A 24,156-nucleotide genomic window follows, 5' to 3' on the forward strand; every position below is an offset into this window, starting at 1 on the left:
TCAGCTAAATGAGTCTGTTCTATCATTCAATGCGATCCTGGCTGATCTGGTAATCCTTGACTCCACTTTCTTGCCTTTTCCCCATAACCCTTGATTCACTGTACTAATTAAAAATCTGTTTCTCCCAGTCTTGAAAGTACTTAATGATACAGCTTCAACAGCCAGTGAAGAATTCCACAGAGTCACTACCCTCCGAGAAAAGAAATTCCTCCTCATTTGTCTTAAATCTGTGACCCTTTAATCTGAGACTATGCCCTCTGGTATAGATTCTCCCATATGGGGAAACAACCTTCCTGCATCTACCCTGTAAGGCCGCCTGAGAATCGTGTATGCTTTAATAAAGTAAGCTGTCATTCTTCTACATTCCAACAAATACGGACCTCTCCTTATAAGATAGTCCCTACTTTTATAATCCATTCCCTGTGGAAAAACATGCCAACAATCCTGGGCCTTCCTTTTACTCGATAATAAAATGTGAGGCTGGATGAACACAGCAGGCCAAGCAGCATCTCAGGAGCACAAAAGCTGACGTTTCGGGCCTAGACCCTTCATCAGAGAGGGGGATGGGGGGAGGGAACTGGAATAAATAGGGAGAGAGGGGGAGGCGGACCGAAGATGGAGAGTAAAGAAGATAGGTGGAGAGGGTGTAGGTGGGGAGGTAGGGAGGGGATAGGTCAGTCCAGGGAAGACGGACAGGTCAAGGAGGTGGGATGAGGTTAGTAGGTAGCTGGGGGTGCGGCTTGGGGTGGGAGGAAGGGATGGGTGAGAGGAAGAACCGGTTCGGGAGGCAGAGACAGGTTGGACTGGTTTTGGGATGCAGTGGGTGGGGGGGAAGAGCTGGGCTGGTTGTGTGGTGCAGTGGGGGGAGGGGATGAACTGGGCTGGTTGAGGGATGCAGTGGGGGAAGGGGAGATTTTGAAACTGGTGAAGTCCACATTGATACCATATGGCTGCAGGGTTCCCAGGCGGAATATGAGTTGCTGTTCCTGCAACCTTCGGGTGGCATCATTGTGGCAGTGCAGGAGGCCCATGATGGACATGTCATCAAGAGAATGGGAGGGGGAGTGGAAATGGTTTGCGACTGGGAGGTGCAGTTGTTTGTTGCGAACTGAGCGGAGGTGTTCTGCAAAGCGGTCCCCAAGCCTCCGCTTGGTTTCCCCAATGTAGAGAAAGCCGCACCGGGTACAGTGGATGCAGTATACCACATTGGCAGATGTGCAGGTGAACCTCTGCTTAATGTGGAATGTCATCTTGGGGCCTGGGATGGGGGTGAGGGAGGAGGTGTGGGGACAAGTGTAGCATTTCCTGCGGTTGCAGGGGAAGGTGCCGGGTGTGGTGGGGTTGGAGGGCAGTGTGGAGCGAACAAGGGAGTCACGGAGAGAGTGGTCTCTCCGGAAAGCAGACAGGGGTGGGGTTGGAAAAATGTCTTGGGTGGTGGGGTCTTTGGATGTTAGTTGGTTTGTAATTCATGGACAAGGACTTCCAAATCCCAATGTTCCAGTTTCTGCAGTCTTTCTCTATTTAAATATTATTCAGTTCATCTAAACTTCCTGGCAAAGTGTATAAACTCACATTTCCCCACTTTAGATTCCATCTGTCCTTTTTGTCCACTCACTTACCTGTTTGCATCCCTCTACTGACTCTTTCTCATCGTTTCCACTTGCCTTCCCACCTCATTTTGTGTCCTCTGCAAACTTGGATATAGTGCACTCACGTTCGTCATCTAAGTCATTAATAAATATTAGAAATAATTGTGGCCCCAGCACTGATCCCTGTGGCATACCACTAGTTTTTGCAATATTATCCTGTTATTCCCTTAATGGTCCTATTCCCATCACAGGCTTCCTTTATTTCTGTTAAGTTCCTGCAAAACATTTTACTATTTTGTTTGGTGTTCTTTTATAGTTTCATTTTATATTTCATTTTGTCTAATTATTTTGTAAATGCTCTCATTATCTCTTCATCTCCTTCTTAAACTGCACTCTGTTGGCTGTGTACATATCCTAACTCTTGTTTGTTACTTTGTCTCTTTATTCATCTCTGGAGTCTTACTCATATTTAGTTTGTTCTTTCCTTTTAACAGAACATATTTTATTTCACCCTGTGAACACTGTTGGAAAATATTTTCCACTGTTGAGCTACATCATTATATATCAATATTGTTACCCATTCTCTTTTCTCAAGTTCTATTCTCCGCCACTTAAAATAAATTTTCATCAATCTATTAATCCATTCTCACCATACTAATATCTTCTATCAACACATATTATAGCATGGTCACAACTACATAGATGTTCCAGAGTGTTTAGCTGCCTTTTCTGCTTTGGCTCATTTTCCATGACCAGCTGCAATGTCATTTCAGTCCTTACAATTTTTTTTATATACTGGGTTAGAAAGAAGTCTCCTATATACAGTAGACACTCAATTGTGTCCTTCCTTCTGCATATCTCTCCTGTCCAAATAATATCAAGTCAGTTGAAATTCTCCATGATTATTATTCTTTTTTTTATTGAATTCCCTATCTGCACCTGTCTTTCTCCACCCGCTTTCACTATTTGTCTTTAGATTCTATATATCCATACTATCATAGAATCACTACAGTGTGGAAACAGGTCATTCAGCCCAATGGGTCCACATTGACCCTCCGAACAGCAGACCCAGACACACCCCAAAACCATTCCTGTAACAGTGCATTTCCCATGGCTAATCCACTTAGCCTGCACAACTCTGAACACTATGGGCAGTTTAGCATGGCCAATCCACCTAGCCTACACATCTTTAGACTGTGGGAGGAAACTGAAGCACCCGGCAGAAACCCACACAGACAGGGGGATAACGTGCAAACTCCACACAGCCAGTTGCCCAAAGCTGGAATCAAGCCCAGGCCCCTGGCACTGCGAGGCATCAGTGCTAACCACTGAGCCACTGTGCCACCCCAAACAATGACCCATCCCTGGGTGGGCTCAAACTACCAACCTTTTGGTTAACAGCCAAATGCACTAAACAACTGCCCCACAGAGATTACCTGTTACCTCAATTCCTGGAAGCCTTGAGGATCGTCAGGAAACTGCCCTAGAGCTGAGCCAGAGGCTTTTGGGTAGTCACGCATGTTGGTCATGAAAGACATATACATGACAGTTCGACAGGTTGATAATCTGTCTACTTATCCTTCCAACACTTCCCCAGAAAAGAGGTGCATGTGAAGATATGAGACAAACATCTGTATATATTCTGTGTTGTGTTACTGATAGCTGTGTCACTTTTTCTACTGCCATTATTAGTCCCAATGAGTGCAGCTACATACCCTCCCTTCTAACCTCCTCTCTATGTTCTAAATATATATTAAATTCTCCAATTTTAATTCCCAACTCTAATTTTTTTGTGTGCACATGTCTTAATACAACGATACAATGGCTCTGCCCAATGCATGATTGCCTTCAGCTCTCTGTTTTATTGCATTGTTCTCATTGCTGTGTGGATACTTTGACTCATTTTTAATAGGACTGTTTTTCAATTTATACTAAACCATCTTTTTAAACTCTATAGCTCAAATAACTCTTTATATCACTTTTCTTCTGGGTTTGTTTTGATCAGTGGCTTTCTTAAATTTTTGAGATCATCTCATTTTTTAAAAATGAATTCTAAAACAGATATAAACATCAAAACAACACACCATGTCCGATAATATGCAGTTTTCCTGTTGGGAGTATTTTTAACATTTTAGACAGTTCAAAAATGACTTAGAGTCGGGCCAAGGTTTTGAACAATGGCGTGGAACTGATTAAACAGGTTAGCTCTCTGTCTTCTGGCAAACTAAAACTTTAAAATTATGAAAGAATCTGGTGTGGTTGACATGGAGAAAATGTTTCTTTTTTTTTGAGGTTGTGGTCTCCGAAACTAGAGGCTATAAATGTAAGATAGTCACTAGTACATATAATATGAGAATCAGGAAAAACTTCTTTGGTGCAATGTGTATGGCTGGTTTGCAACACAGAGCGATGCCAACAGCATAGGTTCAGTTCCTGCACCAACTGAACTTACCATGAAGGGCTGTCCTTCTAAACTCTCCCCTTGCCCAAGGTGACCCTCAAGTTAAATCACCACCAGCTGTCTCTCAAATGAAAGAGAGAGCGTAGCCCTATGGTCCTGTGACACTACAGTGACTTTACTTACAAATTCGATACCACAGAAGGTGACAGAGACAAATGAGGCAGTTGTGTTTGTGTAATTTCTCATTAAGTAAATACGACTGAGAAGGGTACAGGAGGATATGCTGCTTTGGTGAGAATGACACAGGTGGAAAGGGTACCTAGATGGATTGGTCCAGATGGAATGTTGCTATGCTGTATAATGTATGTACCTCTGGGAAAGTTTTCTGCAACCAAAATGAAGATTGTGAGGAGGGTCTTCAAGGAAGCAAGGAAATTGGTAAAGATGGACGAGGAAAGCGAGGACATTCTTTAAGTCTGGAGCCAAAATAGCTAAAATCTGTGCAACAATGCACGGAGTGAAGAAAGGATTGGATGCAAAGTGGGATAGAGTGGAATAGTGGAGCATGTGTGGTGGTACTTATGAGCTGGAGCATGGTGCAAAGCTATGGTACAGCACAGCCACAGACAGAAGTGGAGTGGCTGTGTTACTGAAGGGTAGTGTAGAGGCCTGGAACAATAATCCAGCGAATTGGGTTCGAGTCCCCTCATGAGTTTCAGTTGAAACTTTTTTTAAAATTTGGAAATGGGAAACTGGTGTCAGTTAGACTGACCTGGAAGCTATTGGAAGATTGTAAAATCCCAGTGGGTTCATGAGTATCCTTTAGGGAAGGAAATGTGCCCTTGTTGGGCAGTCTGGATGTATATTTGGTTTCAAACCCACACCCATGTGTTTGAATCTGAATTATCTTCTAAAGTGACCCTGAAAGGGCATGTTGTCAAGGGCGACCGGGGATGAGCAATAACATTGGCATTGCTAGCAATGCCCACATCAAAATAAATGTGAAATATCTTACAACTTAGAATTAGGATCTAATTGGCAGGGGCTGGGTATGGAATTTTCAATAAAGATTTGTCAAGGATATAGATTGTTGATGAGAGACAACATGAGTGGATGAGTTACACCTGATGTAACCTAAAATTCCCTACACAACCTGCAACAAAATTGTTCATTTGAAAATGTTTTAATTACTAATACTAAAAGAATTCAACATTAAAAATGGGAAATGTTGGAAATGGACAGCAGTTCAGCCAGTCATGTGAAGTGTCAAGGTGCACTCATTACCCAACTGATCGATTTACCTGACAGAGGTGATTTAATGAGGTCTGACGTCTAAGAACCTGCGAAAATCTTCTTGCCACTAAAAGAAGAACAAGAAAAGTTTTCAGATAACTGACCAATTAAAACATGTAAAATTTCAATGGATCAAACTATTTGTCATTTCCTCTGACCTACACGTGCTGAAACATCTCAAAATAGCTCCTTAGTTACCAGCCTGTAAACATGCTGCAAACTAAAATGATCAATTTGCCTCCAATGATCACCCAGCACTGATACCTACCCAACAGTGTCAGCCAGGCCTAAGACAAATAGGGCACTTTTACCCTTTTCAGACTTCACCTCTTCTGTTTTACCGAACATGACCTAGGTTTACATGTCAAATACAAAGCAGTATAGTCTGTGAACAGAGAGAGATTGCAGAACTCCAAGGTACAGAATGTGTGAATCACAAAAAGCTAGTACACATGAGGTAAGTGGAGTCTTGGAATTTTTTGCTGAGGGAATCAAGCATAAAAGTAGATATCTGCTGCAAATGGAGGCAGTTGCCCAGTGTCAACCAAGAATTCCAGTCCGATGCTCTAGGGGCATGGATGAAATTTTAATTCATTAAATATCCAGTCTCATGATGACCATGTAAGCACTGCCTATTGTCATAAAAACCCATCTGGTTCACTAACGTCCTTTAGTCTGGCCTATATGTGACTCTAGACTCACAGCAATACGGTTGACTCTTAACTGCCCTCTTGGTAATTACTTTTGGGAATAAAAACTGGCTTAGCCAATGACATCCTCATCTTCTTTATGAATAAAATCAAGTAGTGCCTTGTTAGGACCTCAGCTGGAGTACTGTGTAACTTCTGGATACCTTGCTTAAGAATATAGTAGAATTAAAGGCAGTTCATAGAATATTTACTTCACTGACTCTTGGGAAGTAAGGATTAGTATACCTGGAAAAATTTAGCAGATTGGGCCTGCATCCACTGGAATTTAGATGAATGAACGGAGATCTTATTGAAACATATAACATCCTGAGCAGACTTGACAAGGGTGGGTGCTGAAATGATGTTTCACTTTGAGGGGACAGGGTTTAGAACTAGTGGAAGTAGTTTAAGAGGTAGGAGTCTCCCATTTAAAATGGCGATGAGGAGAAATCTTTTCTCTCAGAGGATTATTAACCTGTGGAATTCTCCTCTCATGAAAGCAGGGGGGGAATGGGTCCTTGAATTTATTCACGGTTCACATAGATAGATTTTTGATGGTCAAGGGACTCAAAGAGGAATGACAGGAAAGTAGAGTGAAGGGGTGAGAGGGGTTTGTGCTGCTGAACGAAAAAGTGGAGCTAAGGCACAGTATAATCGATCAGCAAAGAGGGCTTGAGGAGGTGGATGACCTAGCTCTGCCCACTATTCTTATGTTTTTCACTAGTTCAGAAGGGGCACATTACAAATCAATAATCTGCATAATTTCAGCATAGGTGAACATGCAGATCATTAGTTACAACCAGAATCACCACTAATTTTCACTCCTACTACCCAGTAAACATGGTGACCAATTGATCATTCACCCTTCATAGAAACAACTAATATTTATCCCATTAATTTCAAAGGGTTGAGAAGCAGACAGGTTTCTAGGATGTTGACAATCCCTTCAACCTCATTCATATTTTCTGACTTAGTTCAAACAGTGCAGCAATTTTTCTTTGTTCGACAATGTAAAATTACAAATACATACATTTTCCCACATTATGGCCTCAACTTAAACTCTGCTTAGGTTAATAGATTTTAAGTGAATTAAAATCTCAATGTATTCCTTCCAGTTATCCTTCAGCAATTTTGTCCCCTGACCCTGTGACCTCTGTTTCACCTTTCATGGTCATTTCACCCCTCTCAGCCTCCAGTTTCAAAACTCCTCTCAGCTTCCATAGACAAACCAGGCTTCAAGGCCTGTGAAGTATTACCAACGAATTCTTGTGGAGAAACGAAACTATTTTGGCTACTGACCATGTCTAGTCCAAATGCCATTTGTTTTACAAACGTATGGAAATCTTTAGTTTATAATTATTCCTTCATGGGATGCGGGTGTGGCTGGAAAGATTGACATTTGTCGTCCATCCGTAATTGGCCTTACACTGAATGACTTACTAGCCCATTTCAGAGGGTAGTTAAGAGACAGCATCAGGATTCTGAAGTGATATGTAGGCCAGACTAGGCAAGGATGGCAGATTTCCTTTGCTAAGGAACCTTAGTGAACCAAATAGTGTTTTTCAACAATTTGTGATGATGTTGGTTTAACATTCCATATTCATTAATCCCATCAGTTGTCATAACAAGGTGTAGAGCTGAATGAAAACAGCAGGCTAAGCAGCATCAGAGGAGCAGGAAGGCTGACATTTCAGGCCTAGATCCTTCTTCGAAAATTTCAGAAATTTCTCTTTTCTGCAGTTTCTACTATCTCTGATTCAATTTTAACCTCACCCTGAAGCCTCTTCTAAGGGTGCCTAACCCAAAGAAATTACCCTCTCCTTGTTATCTCAGATTCTCCAGCATCTGCAGTTCCTACTATCTCCATCAGTTGCCATGTTGTGTCTTGAACCCATGTCCTAAGCTTTGGTCTGGATTCATAAACTAGAGACATAACTATTACACCACAATCACCCACCTTACTTAAAAAGGAATTTCAGAAGTTAATCTCCATTTCCAAGAGATTTGTGGAAAAATAATTTTGAAATGTTTTAAAATTTGATATTTGTGCCTCCACTGTCCAGTAGAAGGTTCAGCAAAATGCACTTTTCCAGATGTATGTAGCAGTCAGAACAAGTGTAGGCCTTTCAGCCCTTCAAACTTGTCCCATCATTCAACAAAGTTATTTCCTATCCCACTGATCACAGAATTGTTACGGTGCAGAAGGAAGTCATTCAGCCCATTGTACCTGTACCAGCTGATTAAATGGGCATCATTACTCCCACTGCCCTCATTACTTCTGTATCCCTTAATTGACTTGGAAACCAAAAATCCATCAATCACTTCCTTGAATGTATTCATAATTAGTGGAACATTTGCAACTTTCTTTGGTAGAAAGTTCTAAACATTCACAACTCTCTGTGTGATGTAATTTCTCCTCATCTCAGTCTGAAATGACACCAAATCAGATTGTGCCCTTGTGTGATACATTACCCCAGCCAGGGAAAAAAACATTTTTCAGTAATCTCAGCAGCAACCTGGTACAATCAGACACTTGGAGCACATCAAAATGTCCGTCAAAAACTATTTACTTGAATTTTTCTGTTTGGACTGAATTTATGACAAAAACTTCAAGCTTACATCTCCCTCAGCTTAGTGAAAATATGGTGGTGGAATTACAGTTTGTTCAGGCAGTCTGAGTTGCTACGCGAACCTACACAGTTCCATGCCTGTCTGGAGCAATAAGCAGAGATTGTACGGACTCCATTGTGTGGTTGACCTAGAACCTGTCCCATATGCACAGGCCACCACTGGAGGATTTGCAGGTTGACACTCAACCTGTTTGGCCATGTTATGAACACACCTTCCTTAGATGCCAAGTCTAGGAATTAAACTTAAGCCCTGAGCTTCAGCAATGATATATCATATTTGAATGAATGAATGAATAAATGGAAGTCATGCCAGGAGGAGTACCAGGCCTACCTGAAGTTGAGGGGTCATCCAGGTGAAGCCACCAAACAGGACTACTTGCATGCCAAACAGCACAAGCAGCAAGTGATGCACAGAGCTAAGCGATCTCACAGCCAATGGATCAGATCTAAGCTCTGCAGTCCTGCCACATCCAGTCATAAATGGTGGTGGATGATTAAACAACTCACTTGAGGAGGAGGCTCCACAAATATACTCATTCTCAACGATGAAAGACCCAGCACATCAGTGCAAAAGATAAGGCTGAAGCATTTGCAGCAATCTTCAGCCAGAAGTGCCAAGTGGACGATCCATCTCCTCCTCCAGTGGTCCCCGGCATTACAGATACCGGTCTTCAGCCAATTCAATTTGCTCCACGTGATATCAAGAAATGGTTGGAGACATTGGATACTGCAAAGGCTACAGGTCCTGATAATATTCTGGCAATAGTACTGAAGACTTGTGCTCCAGAGCGTGGCACTCCCCTAGCCAAGCTGTTCAAGAACAGTTACAACACTAGTATCTACCTGATAATGTGGAAAATTGCACAATTATGTCCTGTACACGAACAGCAGGATAGATCCAGCCCAGTTAATCATCTGCGACTGTCAATCATCAGTAAAGTGATGGAATGTGTCATCAACAGTGCTATTCAGCATTACCTGCACAGTGACGCCCAGTTTGGGTTCTGCCAGGGCCACTCAGCTCCTGACCTCATTATTGCCTTGGTTCATACATGGACAAAAGAGCTAAATTCCAGAGGTGAGGTGACAGTGACAGCCCTTGACATCAAGGCTGCATTTGACCAAGTGTGGCATCAAGGAGCCTGAGCAAAACTGGAATCATTGGGTATCAGGGGGCAAATTATCCAGTGGTTAGAGTCATACCTGACACATAGGAAGATAGTTGTGGTTGTTGGATGTCAGTCATCTCAGCTCCAGGATATCTCTGCAGGAGTTCCTCAGGATACTGTCCTAGACTCAACCATCTTCAGCTGCATCATCAATGACCTTCCCTCCATCATAAGGTCAGAGCTAGGGATGTTCACTGATGATTGCATAACGTTCAGCACCATTCACAACTCCTTAGACGCTGAAGCAGTCCATCTCCAAATGCAACAAGATCTGGACAATTTCCAGGCTTGGGCTGATAAATGGCAAGTAACATTCAAGCCACACAAATACCAGGCTATGGTCATCACCAATAAGAGACAATCTAAGCAGCGGCCCTTGACATCCAATGGTGTTACCATCTCTGAATTCCCCACTTTCAACATCCTGGGAGTTATCAGTGATCAGAAGCTCAACTGGACTCACTACATAAACACAGTGGCTACAACAGCAGGTCAGAGGCCAGGAATACTGCTGCATTTAAATCACTTCTGACTCCTCAAAGCCTGTCCACCATCTACAAGGCACAAGTCAGTAGTGCAATGGAATACTCCCCATTTGCCTGGATGAGTGCAGCCCCAGCAACACTCAAGAAGCTTTACATCAACCAGGGCAAAGCAGCCTGCTTGATTGACACTACATCCACAAGTGTCCACTCCCTCCACCACCAATGCTCAGTAGCAACAGTGTGTACTATCTACAAGATGCACTGCAGAAATTCACCAAAGATGACCTCAGACAGCACCTTCCAAGCCCACAACCACTTCCATCCAGAAGGACAAGGGCAATAGACATATGGGAACACCACCACCTTCAAGTTCCCCTCCAAGCCACTCATCATCCTGACCTGGAAATATATTGCCATTTCTTCACTGTCACTGGGTCAAAATCCTGGAATTCCCTCCCTGATGACATTGTGGGTCAACCCACAGAAGGAGGACTGCAGTGGTTCAAGAAGGCAGTTCACCAACACCTTCTTAAGGGCAACAAAGTTGGCCAGCCAGCAATGCCCACATCCACAAAATGAATAAAAACAATGCTTAGCATATCTTCACCAGAGCAGGAGGGTCCAGGTCTGAATGTCAGTCCCTCCAATCACACTGCTGTCTTTCCATACTGTGATGGAGTTTTCAGAGTCTGGATGTTTGTGGGGATTGAACTGAGAGTGTCACTGTCCTCCTCAAGGTGAACTATCACTGTTCTTGCTACCTGCCAGGATATTTAAACTCTTGAAGCAATATCATTTGACAACCAAAAATATCATCCTGTTCACTCAATGCCAGCACTAGCAGAATCCTGTGGAATGTTCAAACTGTGACAAGATGGATTTGCTTCTTTAACCATTCACACCATGCAGTTATATTTGAGCTGTTGATTAAATTGCTGTTTGTCTACTTGGGAAGATTAATGCATTCTGATTGGCTGATATTCACCTGCCCTTTTCCTTTGGGGTGCCACAATACTCTTTGATCTGTTGCTTTTGGGGCAAATTGGCAGAATTTACCTTTAAATGCCCTCAACATGAGCTCCTGATGACTGCCCACGATCTGTCATTGTTGGAGGGATGTCGATGTCACTGGCTAAGAATTCCCAGAGGCCAGTTAGGAGGCAACCACATTGTTGTGGATCTGGAGTCACTTGTAATCCTGATCAGGTAAGGATGATAGATTACTGAACCAGGTGTGTTTTACAATAGTAACAGTGGTTACATGGTCAACAGTAGATGAGCATTTGTTTATTTGTTTATTATTCAAATATCACCATCTGTTGTGGTAGGATTTGAACGTACATTCTGAAAGCAGTAGCCTGAATTGATACCCTAATATCATCATCCCTACACCAACACTTTCACTCCTTCCTCCCTCTTTCAGCAGCTGGTCCTCGTCTGCATGGCCTCTAATCATTCTCCAAGATTACCCCCCCTCCTCCGTATTCCAAGGGAAATGTTTCCCATTATTACTGGGGTGATGGTGATGTAGCTTTAATATCACTGGCCTAGTGATGTAGAGGGACAGGTGAATGCAATGGGGGCAGGGGTTCAAAATTTACTAAAGGAACTGCCATGGCGAGAATCAAATCCAAAATATTACTTAGATCGCTGGATTAATAGCCCAGCGGTATTACCACTAGGCATCACATCCCCAACAGTTTAGTCAACCATGTTCCAATGAGCCTAGAGTCACAAATAGTCCAGATTGAGTAAGCATGGCAGGTACATACCACTGAAGAAAAGGGAAAATTACTTGTTAGCAAGTCAACAATGGCTGGAACATTGCCATGATCCAACATAAAGGCAACACTCCCTCAGCACTGCAGGACAATCTTTGTCTTGACGTTTCGGTTAAAGTCGCGCAGCAGGAACCAAAGGACAGTACTCAGTGAGCCACCGCTAACAACACAGCTCCCTTGTCAATGAGGAGGGAGCAACATATAGCCAGAAGTATAACTCGGGTTCACCCAATGTGCCTGTATCAGAGTCTGGGCAGTAAGAGACAATTCATCATTTATTTCTTGAGGATCCTTTTGATAATCTTCAGGTTAAAGAACACTTGTTTGTCCCCACACAGTGAGATGGATGGGTCAAATTGCAACAGCACTTAAACATTTTGAAATGTTTGTATATAGTGTAGTTCTTGCCAATCAAGACCAAAATAAAGTTATCATGTATTCTGTTTGCTTCAGTCAAATTCCACTGTAATGAAGATGACAAACAGTTAAGTCATGCAGACATAATTTCTTAGGTGCATCATACATGCATATCCCAGGCAATATTTACACTAATCTATAACTTACATTCAAATTTGATATTTCTTAAATTTTCAGGAAGTTCATGAAGTGCAACTTTGAGCCACTCATCCAGCTGTTTAGCGAATTTACGAATCACCTGTGTCAGACTGAAATGACAGATAAAGGGAATGAATAAACCATATCTTGTAGGATATTCCCTCAGAAAAACAATTTGCATACATTCAGCATTTGTAGTGAACTGGGACAATGCACCACACTCTAGATGTCACACTTTCCCACAAAAGAACAATTATCTTCTCTTTGCAAAAGTGGAAGTAATTTAATTCCTGTACTAAAACAATCACATACAGAAAGACCTGGTCTTCTGCAACTGGGAATCTTGTGTAACCCAAATTATTTACATCTTCTACCAATATTGCAAATTAATGTACTCGGTGAATGGTTCACCCACCTCTTCTCTTTTCATTGCTGACTAACCTACAAAGTGTTTCCTAAATTTTCGGCTCTCTTTACTCTGTTATCAAATTGAGCTATGCTAATGGCAATGGACAGATTTTCATTTGTGATTTCTCATGTGGCCAGTTCCTAATTTCAGTTATACCACCAATAACTTTACTAGTGGTGAACTGCTTCCACATAGGAAGGATACAATCAGATGCTCGTGACCAGAAGTGTAACATAAATTGTTTAAGTACTACCACATCTGACCTCATGACTTAGAAAACATCTAGAAAGACATAAAATTAGGTACAATTTCCATTGTAGCGGTGTCAACTGCTGATCAACATTTCCGAATCCAGAATATTGTAGGCTCAAATTCTGCTCCAGAGACCTGAACTCAAAATCTAAGTTCATACTCCCAAAGTTACACTCCCAAGGGAGCACTATCAAAGGATCAGTACTGAGGGAGCATTCACCATTGGAGGAGAATTACCAAGGGAACACTCTCAGAGAGACAGTACTGAGGGTGTGCCACACTCAGAGAAAAACCGAGGAAGCATTGAACTGATGGAGGGGCAGCACAAAGGGAGGGATGCGCTGTTGGACAGGAAGTGCCAATGGAGTGTTATTCCATTCACATGCTTTCCTTGCAATGAGACATTAAATTGATATCATAGCTTCTTTCTCAGATTGATTCAAGAGGCATTATTTTGAAGAACAGGGGATTGACACATCTTATTTGTTTCATAAGATGAATTGCCCTGGAGAAGGTGGTGGTGAGCTACTTTCTTGAACCAGTGCAGTCCATTTGCTCTAGTAAACTCAGTGCTATTAGGGAGGAAGTTCCTGGATTTTAACCTAGTGACATGAAGAAACAGCAATATATTTCCAAGTCAGGATGATCAGTGGCTTGGAGAGGGATCTTGCAGGTGGTGTTGTTTCTACATGTCTGCTGATTGACCTTCTAGATGGGAGAGATCATGGATTTGGACAACGCTGTCTAAGGAGCTTTGGGGAATTGTTGCAGTGCATCTTGTAGATTAATTAATTGATTAATTTCATTAATATTAAGCAAATTATTTTGCATCTTTAGCAAAATTTGAAAACTGGACAGCACTAGAAGCATCGCTGGTGCACAAAGGAATTTAATTTGTAAGTAATTGTTTCGAGACTGGATTGGACTTGAAACTACAAACTAATATTGAGGTACATCCTTCACTTGTTGAGATTCAATACAAAAATTGATGTTCCTTCATTGGGACCAATACAGTCAGTTGGAGGGAATGGACTTTCCAGACAATAGCATTGTAGTGTATAGAAAAGGGTCTTTTAAATCACTGAAGGGTATATATGTACTCTTGCCCAATTGTAAGTTAAGAAACCAAAGTTCAAAGTATGATTGTAAACTGGAGTCCCATTTGAGCTACCCAAAATTGTTCCCAATTCTGGTCATACATATTGGGACAAAAATAACTTTATTCCAGCTGTATTACTGGTGGGCAGTGGATTTTCCTTTATTGTTTCACAGAACATGAGTATCATTGGCAAGGCCAGGATTTATTGTCCAATCCTAATTGCACTGGAGAAAATAGTGATGAGGCACCTCCTTGAACTGCTGCAGTCCTTAGGACGTAGAATCATCCTCAATGCTGTTAGGAAGTGAATTCCAGGATTTTGACACAGCCATATTGCAGTGACAGTGCCAACTGATTTCAATGGAAGCTAATAAGGGATGGGTATAAAGGGATTTGTGCATAACCGGAAAAATGCCTGATTGGTAGAGTGTGCAAAGAGCTATCGATCCAATACCCATTGTGTACCCAGGCTGGTGTTGAACTTTTCCCGTTTGGAGTCTGGAAATTGGGATCCAATGCCATTGTAGGTATGGGATGTTTTGACCAACCTGTCTGGTAATGCCTGCAGCACAGTGGGCATCAAAACTCCGGAGATTGCCTTGTACAATATAGAGTCACAAACACCAACAATGTTCACGACAGTGGAGGAGCCCAGCACCGGGAGCATGTGGGGGGGCATTCCTTGCCAAAAATGCAGAAGGAAGCTTTGAACCTGGTTCACACGAAGAAGGAAAAAAAAGCCGCTTAAAAGTGTGGTTTTAGCCGCAAGTAGCCACCAGAAAAGGGTTTGGCTCAAACAGACTTGCTTACCTCGTCGAAATTTGCCCTGATCACTGTGTCTAGGATTCTCTGACAATGAGTTCTATACATCATAATGAAGGTGGAAACCTAGAAACAAAAGGGCAGAAAAATCTGATTATACTCACAAATACCAAACTTAGACTAATGTAACCTCATTTTTTGAGATAACAAGGTGTAGAGCTGGATGAACACAGCAGGCCAAGTAGCACCAGAGGAGCAGGAAGGCTGACGCCTCGGGCCCAGATCCTTCTTCAGATTTTTTTTTCCCCAATTCCAAGGAATATTTTCACATCAAAATCTTGTGGATACTGACAATTATCATGAATCATCATCTCATGAATGATTAGATCACACCCTCACCTGTAGTTACCAAGTTCCAACCCATGATTCAGATTTGACTATGCTTGTGCAGAATGGAAGGAACTGCTGTGCTCACTTTCAAATCTGAAACTGAACCATCAAATGCTTCACTTCTTTAGATTGATATAAGCAACCCTTTGGCATTATAGATTCTTGCAGCGCATTTTCAGTGTCCCTCCAGAAAGCCTGGGTTCAATTTTGCAGGCTTTAGTGAGAGGGCAGAAGCGGTTTATCAGGGTGCTGCCTGGATTAGAGGGTATGACCTATAAGAGAGTCCAGAAAACTTGGGTTATTTCATCTAAAGTGGCAAAGGCTGAGGGGAGACTTGATAGATGTCTATTAATTATGAGTTCCATGGATGGGGGTGATGGTCAGATTCTTTTCCCCAGAGTTCAAATGTCTAATACAAAGAGGCATGGATTTAAGGTGAGGGGGCAAGGTTCAAAGATGTGAGGGGCAAGTTCTTCTTTTACACAGAGAATGGTAGGAGTTTGGAAAGTGCTACTAGGGGTGGTAGAGGCAGATATGACAGGAGTGTTTAAAGGACTTTTACAGAAGTGCATGAAAATGCAAGGAATGGAAGGATATGGACCAAGGGCAGGCAGAGGGATCAGTTTTATTGGGCATCATGTTCAATACAACATTGTGGGCAGAAGGGGCTGTTCCTGAGCTGGACTGTTCAATGTAAACTCAAAGGGTGCAATGATCATGTGGGTATGTCATATCATCTCCAGATACCTTTAAAGATCTAGAAATGATACAAGGGCCCTGATCAAATCTCTTATTTCAACAGCCCCACATATGGCTTGTTTGTGGAACCTTGATTATTGTTTTTGCTATAGAGAGCATAATTTGTCTCATTCTAATTTTTGCAATGACTGACAGCAGCAGGGGAGCTTAAGGATGAACTCACCTAAGGGAATTGGAAAAATAAATTTACATGCGTGAAACTCTTTAGTACTGGCCGTAGATTGGCACACATATATGGAATGAACACCAACATGCTTAATTTGAGATAGCGAAAGCCAAGGGATAAAAAAAAACTGCTGGCAAAAATTTCCAAGAAAATAGCTCAGAATCAAGTATCAGATATTGAGTCATGGACCTATCTTGGGGGCAGACCACACATACCATATTATGTTCTATCTGCAAAAAATATCTCTGTACGAATGACATTGCATGAAGAATTTAGGTGCCATCAGTACACTTCTCGGAGTCTTTCTACAGAAGTTTTCCCCTTCAAGTTCAGGCCACATCCCATGGATCTGCTATTTTGGAGATAGCGAAGTAGCTCGTTATAGTCAACATTTTCCAGCCCTTTTACAAACCTAAAAACAGCAATCAAATCACTGCCCAACATTCACCTTTGCAGTATGAAGATTTTACATTTGCTCCTCATAATCTAGTCTTCCATTTTCTCAACCATTCTAGTTTCTCCCTATATCCATGAGAGTACAAATGAACCTTAAAGTTGAACAAGAGCAAAGGAAAGGAGATCGTTATATTTAGGAATTAGACAGGATAAATATTGCAAAATATTTTACATGGAAACAAAATATGTCCAATAAGGCAAAGTTACTTAACTGGAAAAAAAATAATGTGGATTGCGAACAAGAGACGGTCTAGTCATTCTGACTGGCTATTGCAAAATAACGTTGTAGTAAGTGAAGCAAATCAGATATTAGAATGTATTAAATATTCAACATTAAGCCAAAATAGTAGGGTGAACCTGCCACTAAACAAACACTGGGGAAACCCAGTCAATACACAGTTCTGGTCACTGCAGTACAAGAAGGATAACAAGATTATTGAAAGGATGTAGAGAACAACCAAACAGTTGCGGGGATGGAAGCATTAGATGATGAGGAACAAATAAGCAAACTGAGCATACTCTCACTGGAAAAGAGAAAATTATGATGTGAAACAACTACTGCTTTTAATTGGAAAGGCCTGGATATGACAAGCTGGTTTACCTTGTTCAGAACTGTGGATCTAGAGGTCATAACCTATACTTGAAGGCGAGAAATTCAAACTAAGCTATAGAATGACTGCTGTTGTTGATTCACATGTATTGTGGTATCTAAAGTATGTAAATATATTAAAATAAATATGATATATTAATTAAATACATATCACCATGGCCACAGATCATAAACCTGGATCACCGATGGGCATATTGAACGTTTAATTGCAGCAAATGATTCTTTTCCATAAACAGGAGATGTAACCAAAAGATGACTGTAGATGTTAATTCAATGGATTTCTGAAAGGAAGCCTGGAATGCTACACCTGAAGGTGTCAATCAAGTTTCAAGTGGAAGAAGTACAATACAAACTGATCGTATTCTCCTGTGAGTATCTTAGACTGAGAACATGGTGAGGGGCATATTTTACTCCTTTAAGTATACATAAAATCAACCCTCACCTGTGTGCTAGTGCTTCAGAGATAGTAGGAACTGCAGATGCTGGAGAATCTGAGATAACAAGGTGTAGAGCTGGATGAACACAGCAGGCCAAGCAGCATCAGAGGGGAAGGAAGGCTGACGTTTCGGGCCTAAGGTCTTTCTAAAGAAGGGCCCAGGCCTGAAATGTCAGTCTTCCTGCTCCTCTGATACTGCTTGGCCTGCTGTGTTCATCCAGCTCTACACCTTGTTATCTCTGTGTGCTAGTGTGCTAAGGTACTTGTGTGCAGGCTTGGGTTTGTGTGCTGTAAAAGTCAAAATCAAAGAGCCATTCACTAGTCACCCTGCTTTGTGGGTAAAACATTTTCTCACTCTGAAGCAGCGAGACAGTCAAAAGAAACATGAAAGAAAACTCAGCTAACCTTCAAAGCCAAGAATTTTGGAATGAACAGCTTGTCTATCAACGTTAAACTATTTGCTCTTCATGAGAGACCTAGTGACTGACTCATATATATTTTAACTTACTTGTTTTTTGGACTCACTTCTCATGTGTGTTCTTTTATTATGGCACATGTTAAGTAACCAATAAAGTCACTCTTTGTTAACTTATGAAAACCTAGTTAAATTGGATTTAAAACATAAGTTCATTAAGATCTGGGACAAACAATCCAAAAGGGAGGGGATACTATTGCAACTAACCAAGTGGGTGGGTGATTAAAAAGGCAGAGCCACACCATCCCTATTCTCCTGGGAGGTTGACAATTTGAACCATGCCATCTGCAGCCATGATCGTTTGAGGAACCTTGCCTGGGGACTTTTATATTGCCAAAGATTGATACTTTCATAGTTAACTCTTCATGGAAAAACCCACCAATACTCACTCTGAAAACCCATGACCAATTTTTAATTGTTTGATTGGATCTGCAGCCTGCTTTGCTGAAACTTTGCAAATGAGTTCACAAGTCAGATGACCTCCAGACACCATCCCTCATGGTCAATAAGGTGAACTCATTCTGAAGCCTTCTTATCATTGACCAGCACAGAAATAAGAGTTACACAAGTGAAGAGGTGTTGGGAATGTGAGAGGAGATAAACTACTGAGTGGAGTTGGGAACTGGGAATGCCCTGTTTCATTCACAATAGCATGCAAATAGGAATTCTTCAGGAAGCAGGAATCACATCCCGCACAATGTCTAAATGCCCATCCACCCAGCTCAGCAGTGACAAAGAAGGGATTCCCTCCATTCTTGTTAGCTCAGCACCAGTCAGGCCAGTGTGTATCACTTTCTGTGACCAGTCACTTTAACATGGTCTGTACTAGTGCATCTCTTCAGCCTCTCAATCTATGTAGCTCTACGTGGTGAGTCATTGAAAGTTAATTGAGTGATTTGCATTCTTCACACATGGCCTAACAGCCTTCTTTCCAAGAACTCAGTCTAAATGCTTGTTCCTTTTCGAAAACATTTCTTTATCAGAACTATACTGCACCCTATTGAACCACTCTAGTGCATCAACACTTCAAGCAGAACATAAATCATTAATGCAAAACAATGATTACTTGTTGCCCTAAATTAGGTGCAATAAACAGGAGATAGTCCAGTGTTCAGTTATTCTGTGTTTGATTACGTGAGCCTCTTTACAATTGATGTTCGCAGTGCTCGATTGGTTAAGCTGGGGTATGGATTCAGGGAAAAGTAAACAGTGATGACGAAGAAAGAGAAAATCAGAACTAACACGTGGAACAAACACTTAACAGCACTGCAAATAAACCCTTACACAAGTAGAAATCTGTGTTATATCTGCATTGATGTACAACCAGCCATAGGACAGCTACATGGTTAGAATGTGGAACTTGCTGCCACATGGAGTTGTTGAGGCGAATAGCGCAGATGTGTTTAAGGGAAGCTACACAAACAGATGGTGACAGCAAAGGAATGGAAGATATGCTGGTAATGTGGGATGAAGTGCAATGGGAAGTGGCTCACAAACACGAGTGAGTCCATGCTGTACCTACATTTAATATTTCCACTTTTTCCTCTCTTTGCCTGGGATGGATGGCAGCGGGTAAATGCTGAATTCTCATTAAAAGCTAAACTGCACTTTTGTAAAGAGGCTACATGTTTTATTTTAAAATCCCTGCATTTTATCTGGGAGACAGGATGATCTACATTTAATTTGTGCACTGGCGTGAAACAGCACAGATAATGGATCAGTCACTCATTGTGTGTTTACCTTCTCCTCCGAGAGGCTTGCTGGCAGATTTAGATCTTTGACATTTGGAAACTCTGGCAGCAAGGTACCCAGCTTGGATCGTGGTGAATACGCCACCGTCTGCTTTGCCACTTCTTTCTTCCCTGTTTCGTTTACCCAAGCTGCTCCTTTTTTGGAATACATCACATCGTAATAGGGCGAACTCTCCTTCACTGCTATCCCATAATAATGGTATCTATTGGCGGCAAATTCACCGGGTTACAGTTGCAGAATTGAACAACGAATAAATTCGAAAAATTCAGAATAAAAGAATCAATCAGCTTGACTGGATGGCTCTGCCAAAGAGCCAGAACACAACACAATGGGCTGAATGGCCTCCTCCTGATTCTGTTTACACAGAATTCTGTGAGACGGACAGAAAGTATGTAGGATGTGGAAAGCAGAAATTATTCATCATTAGTTTGCAAATTTATAAATGACAGCCCCTGAGATGTCCAGTGCACACCCACCACCATTACACATTTTCCTGCTGAGCAGTACACCAGTGCTGCTGTTACAACATAGGGACAGCATTAGTCTGGAACCAGGACTAACCCTGGTTAGAATCCAATTCAAACATTGACAAGATACCCATGTCATGTGTTTAATCACCTGGAAAAATCTTGGCTGATATCAAACACGCTAACTCTGCAGCCCTCCATTTGTGAAATTTCAAGCCTTTGCTCTGGACAGTGAGAGTTTGGGGTCAGGGATAGAGATATCGTACAGTGATTTCACCGGCAATCTCCACGTGGAATACTGTATTGCACTGAACTGGAACTCGCTGTCTCACTTGCGAATAGCTCCCTTAATAGAACTGACGCATAGTCTATTAACAGTGAGCCTGAAATGAATGGAAATGCAGCAAATTATAGGGTATCTGCAAAGCTTGGGCTTTAACTCAAGACGAATGGCCCAACTTTTGAATTGACATGAAACAGATCATCATTGCATTAGTAATAGAAATTACTGGAAAAGCTGCTCAGCAGGTCTGGCAGCATCTGTATTGTTTTGAAGAAAGGTTACTAGATCTGAAACATTAATTCTGCTTCCTCTTCACACATGCTGCCAGATCTGCTGAGCTTTTCCAGCAATTTCAGTTCTTGTTTCTGAATTCCAGCATCACAGTTCTTTTGGCTTCTATCATTGCATCAGGCAGGCTTGTAGTCATGATGTCACCTTCAACAGCCTTACTCTGTACAATCTAAACACTACCCAAACCTAAACACAGTCAACATCTATACACCGTCCACATCTATAACCTGTCCAGAACGAATTCTGAGACAAACTCTGACCTCCTCTCTGTGCAAAACACCGCTCTTGGCAAATAGGAACCTAGCAGCATAAGAATACAGGAACAGCAGGTCACCATTTAGTCCCTCAAGCCTTTTCTATCACTCAAGGAGGTCACAGCTGATTATTTCTCTAACTCCAATTAGTTCTAATGCAGTTATATCTTTTCTTCAATAAAGAATAAAAAAACTGTACACTGTAGTCCAGATGTGGTCATCCAGCCCCTCAGCCTTGTCATCTCATTTTCCTGTATTTCTGTCTTTACTCCTTCCTGTCCCTCCCAGGACCGCAACAGGGTTCACCTTTTCCTCACTTTCCATTCTACAAGGCTCAGTATTCAAAGATCTTTGTCTGGCATTTCCACCATCTCCAGCATGATGCTACCAACAAACATATCTTACCTTTCCCACGCCTGTCAAAATTCCAGAGGAACTGTTCCCTGTGCAGCACCCTGCTCCATTTCTCTATCACTCTAACCATTACATCATTCTGAGGAAGGGTCACTTGACCCAAAACATTGACTCTGCTTTCTCCCTGCCGATGCTGCCAGACCTACTGAGCTTTTCCAGCAATTTCTGTCTTTGTTTCCGATTTACAGCATCTGCTGTTCTTTCAGTTTTTTATTATATCTTCCTACACAATTTCAGAAGGTGTAACACTTTTCTTATCCCCCTTTCCTCACTGTCCAAAGCCCCACGCACTCTTTTCAAATGAAGCAGGGATTGATTTATATTTCTTTCACTCTAGTCTATGTAATTGCTGCTCATGGTCCAGTCTCTTATATAGGGAGGTGAAACACAGAACAGAGACTGGGAGTCCAATTTGCAGAACACCTTCTTTCAGTCCACAATAATGAGTCTGGTCACTGAACATCTCAGAATACAGCACAGCACATCCCTCACCTTCCTGGACCGCTCAGTCTCCATCTCAGGCAACCAGCTTGAAACTGATGTCCATTTCAAGCCCACCGACTCCCACAGCTACCTAGAATACACCTCCTCCCACCCACCCTCCTGCAAAAATTCCATCCCCTATTCCCAATTCCTCCGCCTCCGCCGCATCTGCTCCCACGATGACGCATTCCACTCCCGCACATCCCAGATGTCCAAGTTCTTCAAGGACCACAACTTTCGCCCCACAGTGGTCGAGAACGCCCTTGACCGCGTCTCCCGCATTTCCCGCAACACATCCCTCACACCCCGCCCCTGCCACAACCGCCCCAAGAGGGTCTCCCTCGTTCTCACACACCACCCCACCAACCTCCGGATACAACGCATCATCCTCTGACACTTCCGCCATCTACAATCTGACCCCACCACCCAAGACATTTTTCCATCCCCACCCTTGTCTGACTTCCGGACAGACCACTCTCTCCGTGACTCCCTTGTTCGCTCCACACTGCCCTCCAACCCCACCACACCCGGCACCTTCCCCTGCAACCGCAGGAAATGCTACACTTGCCCCCACACCTCCTCCCTCAACCCTATCCCAGGCCCCAAGATGACTTTCCATATTAAGCAGAGGTTCACCTGCACATCTGCCAATGTGGTATACTGTATCCATTGTACCTGGTTGTGGCTTCCTCTACATTGGGGAAACCAAGCGGAGGCTTGGGGACCGCTTTGCAGAACACCTCCGCTCGGTTCGCAATAAACAACTGCACCTCCCAGTCGCGAACCATTTCAACTCCCCCTCCCATTCTTTAGATGACATGTCCATCATGGGCCTCCTACAGTGCCACAATGATGCCACCCGAAGGTTGCAGGAACAGCAACTCATATTCCGCTTGGGAACCCTGCAGCCCAATGGTATCAATGTGGACTTCACCAGCTTCAAAATCTCCCCTTCCCCCACTGCATCCCAAAACCAGCCCAGTTCGTCCCCTCCCCCCACTGCATCCCAAAACCAGCCCAGCCTGTCTCTGCCTGCCTAAACTGTTCTTCCTCTCACCCATCCCTTCCTCCCACCCCAAGCCGCACCTCAATTTCCTACCTACCAACCTCATCCCACCTCCTTGACCTGTCCGTCTTCCCTGGACTGACCTATCTCCTCCCTACCTCCCCACCTATACTCTCCTCTCCACCTATCTTCTTTTCTCTCCATCTTCGGTCCTCCTCCCCCCCCTCCCTATTTATTCCAGAACCCTCACCCCATCCCCCTCTCTGATGAAGGGTCTAGGCCCGAAACATCAGCTTTTGTGCTCCTGAGATGCTGCTTGGCCTGCTGTGTTCATCCAGCTTCACACTTTATTATCTCAGAATACCATCATGTTCTCATGCTTTCATTTAATTTAATCACTGCAGTGATCCAGTTAAGCCCAATGCAAGTTGGAGGAGCAGCACCACATTTTCACTTTAGATACTTTACGACCTTTTGGATTCATCATTGAGTTCAGCAATGAAAGGCCATGAACACTGTCTGTCATTTTGTTATTTTTGCATCCTTGGTGTCTGTATCTTGTTTTCACATTGTTGTTTTCAGAGAGAAATGTCTTTTACTCTGCTATTAACATTTACTGTGGACCAATGTTTAATTTCTTCACTGCAACCATTACCACTCGCATTGTCTTTTGTTCCACGACAGCTTTGATCTCTAACCTTCCACGCCCTTTGACTTTGCCTGACCTTCCTTTGGTTCCATTTGCCCTCCTCATGTTTCAACAAGAATTAAGACCAGCACAGTTTTACCTCTCTTCTATT

The 24,156-nt window shown here is 42.5% G+C and overlaps 1 protein-coding gene across 4 annotated transcripts in view; it reads right to left on the minus strand.

The window, feature by feature from the left end:
- The window catches only part of rfx4 (regulatory factor X, 4), a 131,832-nt gene that overhangs the window by 54,291 nt on the left and 53,385 nt on the right, over positions 1–24,156 (minus strand). For all 4 annotated transcript variants that reach the window (XM_059652517.1, XM_048548811.1, XM_048548810.1 and 1 more), the window contains 5 exons: positions 20,147–20,360; positions 15,163–15,240; positions 14,901–15,064; positions 12,602–12,702; positions 5,292–5,350 (listed from right to left, as the gene is read on the minus strand). In XM_059652517.1, coding sequence (XP_059508500.1) covers positions 5,292–5,350; positions 12,602–12,702; positions 14,901–15,064; positions 15,163–15,240; positions 20,147–20,360 — 616 coding nt within the window. The remainder of the gene's footprint in view (positions 1–5,291; positions 5,351–12,601; positions 12,703–14,900; positions 15,065–15,162; positions 15,241–20,146; positions 20,361–24,156) is intronic.

The sequence above is a fragment of the Stegostoma tigrinum genome, chromosome 18, assembly GCF_030684315.1.
Source record: "Stegostoma tigrinum isolate sSteTig4 chromosome 18, sSteTig4.hap1, whole genome shotgun sequence".
Taxonomy (NCBI): Eukaryota; Metazoa; Chordata; class Chondrichthyes; order Orectolobiformes; family Stegostomatidae; genus Stegostoma; species Stegostoma tigrinum.